This window comes from Nicotiana attenuata, unplaced genomic scaffold, assembly GCF_001879085.1.
Source record: "Nicotiana attenuata strain UT unplaced genomic scaffold, NIATTr2, whole genome shotgun sequence".
Lineage (NCBI taxonomy): Eukaryota > Viridiplantae > Streptophyta > Magnoliopsida > Solanales > Solanaceae > Nicotiana > Nicotiana attenuata.
This window is the reverse complement of record NW_017677424.1, coordinates 4,591-10,183: the sequence shown is the minus strand read 5'-3', so window position 1 is coordinate 10,183 and position 5,593 is coordinate 4,591. Positions and strand designations below refer to the sequence as shown.

General features: G+C 36.5%; 1 protein-coding gene across 1 annotated transcript; it reads left to right on the top strand.

Annotated features, from left to right (window-relative positions):
• Positions 1–911: 911 nt before the first annotated feature.
• Positions 912–2,044, top strand: LOC109221400 (receptor-like protein kinase FERONIA). The gene is made up of 2 exons (XM_019385885.1): positions 912–1,014; positions 1,323–2,044. The coding sequence occupies exons 1-2, from the start codon at positions 912–914 to the stop codon at positions 2,042–2,044; spliced, it is 825 nt and encodes a 274-aa protein (XP_019241430.1).
• The last annotated feature ends 3,549 nt before the right edge of the window (positions 2,045–5,593 follow it).

Genomic DNA, 5,593 nt, shown 5'->3' with positions numbered 1-5,593 from the left:
TAAAATCCATAGTTATCAATATCCATTGGAAACCAAACGGCAGAGAAAATGGCTGATGTGATACATTGGAGAGGCGGCTCTAGAGTCCCGGTTTACAGAGACTACGTGGTGTACGTGAGAGACACAGATGGCGGGGGAAGCAAGGAAGATGTGTTGCTTGAATTGCGCCCTAACATGAAAACAAAAACTATGTATGCTAATGCAATCTTAAATGGCTTAGAAATTTTCAAATTGAATGACAAAATTGGAAATTTGGCCGTGCCAAATCTTGAATTGCACTTACAAGTTCTGATCAATTCACCACCAATCAACAAAAAGAAAAAATCATCGCATATCATCGTAGCTATCATCGCAGGTGTGATTTGCGGATTTCTGTTTTCTCAATTCTGGGTCTCTTAATTTTCCGGCGATGGAATGGGGAAAAAGAATCTGGTACAAGTGTTCCCAAGTCATCGAAGTGCATGCAAAATACTGGCGGCTCAGGCTTATTATCCGATCTGTGCCGACATTTTTTACTAAAAGAGATAAAAAATGCAACAGACAATTTTGATGACAATTTTGTGATTGGGTATGGAGGCTTTGGTAATGTTTATAAAGGATACCTCAATAATGGTACAACCATAGTTGCAGTGAAGAGATTGAATCCTTCATCAAGGCAAGCGGTTCGCGAATTCCAGGCAGAGATTGAGATGCTATCATCGAAGCTAAGGCATCGACATCTGGTGTCCTTAATTGGTTATTGTGATGATAACAATGAGATATTGGTTTATGATTACATGGCTCATGGAACCCTCCATGATCACTTGTACAATACAGATAATGTTCCTCTTCCGTGGAAGAAACGCCTTGACATTGCATTGGTGCAGCAAAAGGATTGTATTACCTCCATTCGGGTAAGTTGTTAAATCCAGATGAGTCAAATAGGTTATATTTGCAAAACAGGTCATGATCCAGCCCGTTCAATATCTGTTGGCTTGGGTCACAATAGGTCAAATAACAGGTTAATGGCTCAATGTCAGTTCACACAACATGACTCAATCTCCCTTTTTGTTTTGTTTTCTTAAAATATGAAAGCTAATTTATTTTTCTTAAATTATTAGATAATTTTTCCAAATTTACATAATCGTAACTCTAGATCTCCAAAATGGGTTTTGTATGTTTGAGTTGCATTTTGACCTGTTGCGTTACACTAATTGATATGTTGTAATCCAATAGTTTGATGAGTCATTTCGAATTTACCTAATTAATTGGGTCAAATCATAACCCAATACATTTACATTTGAGTGGATTACTTGAAAAATGAGTTGATTTTGCTGCTACAGGTACCAACAACACGATCATCCACCGAGATGTCAAGTCAACTAACATCTTATTGGACGATAAATGGTTGGCCAAGGTATCAGATTTTGGATTGTCCAAAGTAGGTCCACTTGGTGGGACAGATATTACTCATGTTAGCACGGCTGTGAAAGGAAGTTTTGGGTACGTAGACCCTGAATACTACAAGCGACAGCAATTGACAGAAAAATCATATGTGTATTCTTTTGGGGTGGTTCTGTTTGAAGTGTTGTGCGCTAGGCCAGCAATGATTCCTAACTTGCCAAAAGGCCAAGTGAATTTGGCAGAGTGGGCTTGCAGGTGCTGGAGAAAAAGGAATCTTGAACAAATCATTGATCCTAACTTGAAAGGTCAAATTGCCCCAGAATGTTTAAGTAAGTTTGCAGAATTGGCATACCGTTGCTTGAGGGATCAAGAGGTCCAAAGGCCGTCAATAGGTGATGTTGTAAGGACTCTAGAATTTGCATTACAACTTCAAGAGGCTGCAGATAATAGAGGTCATGAGTTGGAAGGGTACATATACCCGCCCAGCCCATCTTTTTGCCTGATTACTAATGGTGATGCCAATATGTCGAGCGATGAAGATGAGGTTTTTTTAGGTTCCGGTGAAGTTGAAAGAAAGTTGGCAAGTAGTGGCGCATCCATGTCAAAAAGAATAAAGAACGTCGCCATTTTCTCTGAGATCGTGAATCCCTTGGGCCGATGAGATTGTTACGATCGGTATGCTAAAGTTTCATGTATGAGTTTGTTTGTTTTTCCAGGTTTTGTTACCAAGTTAAAGGTCTGATCACGCCCAACTATGCCTTATAAAAAGGACTAAGCGGTCGCTGCAAATATAATCCGGTTTGCAAGTCCGGAGTCGAATCCCACAGAGAACTAAGGCTTAGCTACAGCTGTTCACTATCACCAAGAAGACAAGCTTGAACAGTTCCTAACTTATAGATATTAATATTCTTGTGTTTAACTAATTAATTAACAAATTAAAATAGTAAATTAACAACTAAAGATACTAAGGGTTAGAGACAAGATTAAGGAGGTCTAGAGTTATGATTTCCCCTATTATCGGAATCCTTTCCGCTACGTTTTCTATAAATTTGTCTAAGTCTTCTCTACCGATCATGAGCGCTCTGAGTGTCGTAATTCTCTCCCGAGTAACTACCACAATTTACTAGACATATTCTCCCGAATTACGCTAGCTGGCATTAAGTATGGCTCACTCGGATCGCACGAAGGTTTCGTTATCCCTAGTCCCGCCTTTAAACCCTCCGTATTGATCCCTCATATACGTTAGGAGTGATGTTGTTCAACAACTACCTAAATATGCACTCTCTCCCGAGTAGTACACACTAAATAGGCACAGTCGATTGAGAGCTCTTCAACCAACCACAATATAAACGTAGTTGAACAAATAGAGAAAAAGCTACAGCAACTATACATTAACATAAGAGGAAAATCATCCTCCAATAAGTTCCATCAAACCCCTAGATAACAAATTAGCTATTCATAATAATATGCATAACTACAATACTAGAATCCATAACCAATAATGGAAATAGGAAGAAGGAAGTGAAAAACTCGTAGAAGAATTCTCCGCCTTGCTCCTAGTGTGTTCTTGCCTCCTTAGGTCGAATCCCCGGTCTCCTTAGTCTCCTTAGGTCAAAGTGTGTCAAAAGTCCTCAAAATACCATTTTTTCATGTATATATACCAAGTAAGGTCGGGCCAAATAATTATACCTTCTCCTACGCGAAAAAGGATACTTTTCTCGGAAAGGACGTGTGCGGCCGCACACCTGGAAGTGTGCCCGCGCACTTGGTCGCGCACTTTTCACACTTTCAGCCCCATATGCGCGGTTAGTGCGTGGCCGCGCACTTGCCTCGCATTTTTCACCCTGTTGTGTTGGGAATTTGAAAATTTGTAAAACATGAAAGTTGTATCTCTTTGAATTAGCTTTCAAAAATATATTGTGGAGCCCAAACGGAATTCTGAGTAAAAGGTTATGTGTATTTTACTAGGCAGTTGGTCATATTCCTACTCGATTCTTCATTCGTTCTCAACTATCATCCGTTGATCCCTGAACACGATCCCAGATTAATCCTTGGGCTTTTACTCAGACTTCAAAGCCCCAAATCACTTGAATTCATTCCATAATATCTACATAGCTCGGTATCACTCCTACAAGGCATAAAACACACAATTAGTTCAAAACACTAGCGATTAAAGCTCAATTTCAATTAAAGTGCAGTAAATAAGAATGTAATAAGCGACTAAAATACATAATTATAGCCTATCATCAAGGTCATATTCGAAAATTAATAAATGCTACCATGACCAGTTGTAGGATCAAGTTAAGGTCCTATCCGCAAGTTTGATAAGATACATATTATCAACTTTTTCCTCTCTTCTACTTTCCCTCTTTTGAGTTAATTTCCATAGAATATCGATGAATTGTAGTGAATATTTGAAAGTATATAGCTATAATAAAGTTTCACTAAATTTTTTTCTTATTTGATTAATCGTTATGGTAGACACATATGAAATGTAGGGATCTACAACTTTTTCATAAAATTATCAAGATAGAAAGTTAATGTCGTAAAAAGAATTTAAGATTAATGTTTATATTCTGTGGAGGTACATGCCTCTTTTGTTTAATACTCCATCCGTTTCAAATTAAATGAGGTAGTTTGACTCGGCACGGAGTTTAAGAAAAAAAAAAGACTTTTGAAATTTGTGGTCTTAAAAGCTTAAGGTGTAAAGCTTTGTGAGGCCATAACTTTCGTGTGGTTATAAAAGCTTCTCATTAAGAGTAAAATGAGTAAAATGAGGAGTTTAAAGTTGAATTATTTCCAAATTTAGAAATGTGTCATTTATTTTGGAACAGACTAAAAAGGAAAGTACCTCATTTAATATGAAACAAAGGGAGTAATTTGCAAACTTTTCTTTCTTCTCAAGGGATAGCTTGCATAGGCTAATTTAAGATTAATGTTTATGAGTTACTACAATAAAAAATAGCACGAACTAGTCAATTTTTGGATTGGTAATTGAAAAATATCCAGCTTTATAAAGTCATTAAAAAATAATTACTATTTAGCTGAAACACGGAAAGTTCCAACATAATATGCTGGATTATGGAGCTCCTGCGCATAAATTTCAAGCATATCATGTTGGAACTCCAGCACATAAAAGTTCCAGCATAATATGCTGAATATTGGAGCTCCTGTGTATGAACTTCCAACATATTATGTTGGAACTCCAGTACATCATGAAATTCGAACACATTATGCTGGAATCTCATATGTCAAATTTCGAGTCACCAAACGACGTTAATCTTATAAAAAAAATACCATCGTGTTTAACGGCAGAACTGATGGGTATTGTTTAATGATGTGGTAGTTTTTTGCTGGGCCACGTGGCAAACTCCGTTCAAAAAAAAAAAGGGGGGTCTTTTTCGACCATTTACACATAAATGGCAGAAGAAAGGTTCTTTCCGATGTATTGACTGAATTAATAAGCTGAATGGTTTTCTTCCGATTCTAGTTTTTTTAAAGTTTGGTTTTATTCTAGATCTCTTACTGCTTGCCTCTTTTTTGTATCTTCTGCTTGGGGCAATATATTAACTTCTAACTTGAGTACCTATATTTACTTTAGTTGTAAGGATACTGAAACATTTACGAGCTACGACTGGTGGGTTGAGGATGAAATGCAGAGTAGCATGATGACGATGAAGAGGAGAAAGAAGAGGGGCTTCTACCGGGAAGAGAAAAAAATATCTATTATAATCAAGATAAGAAGGTATCGTTTGGCCTAATTGTTTGTTTAACTTTTAAATTTATTATGACATTATATACGTCATGATTGGAGACACCAATGTTGGATTTTTATGTATTTAATATATTAAATACTTAAAAGAGGTGAATATGAAATGGAGGAAAATGAAATTTTTGAGTGAAATTTTAAGTTCCTCATTGGTAAAATGACATTGTCCCATATAGAAAGAGGAAGATGTTTTTTATGGGTATATAAGCAATTACTCTTCTTCTAGCTCTTAAAGAGTTGAGAAGAAGGCAAGCCTCGCGCCGTCGTCGTCGCTCGGCTCTGCTTCGGATCAAATGATTGATTGATTAATTTTTGGACCAAATTTATTTGTTAATAGTAAAATATTAACAGAAATGTTATTAAATATTTATTTTAATAACAGAATATTAATATTAAAATAAATATTAATATTAAATCCTCAAATCTGTTTTTCTGTTTTGG

Bases quoted from the DNA above. Each gene is read 5' to 3' on its own strand.
- LOC109221400 (XM_019385885.1), top strand. From the start codon at position 912: ATGAGTCAAATAGGTTATATTTGCAAAACAGGTCATGATCCAGCCCGT. The intron at 1,015-1,322 runs GTCAGTTCACAC...TTGCTGCTACAG, and splicing joins TAACAGGTTAATGGCTCAAT to GTACCAACAACACGATCATC.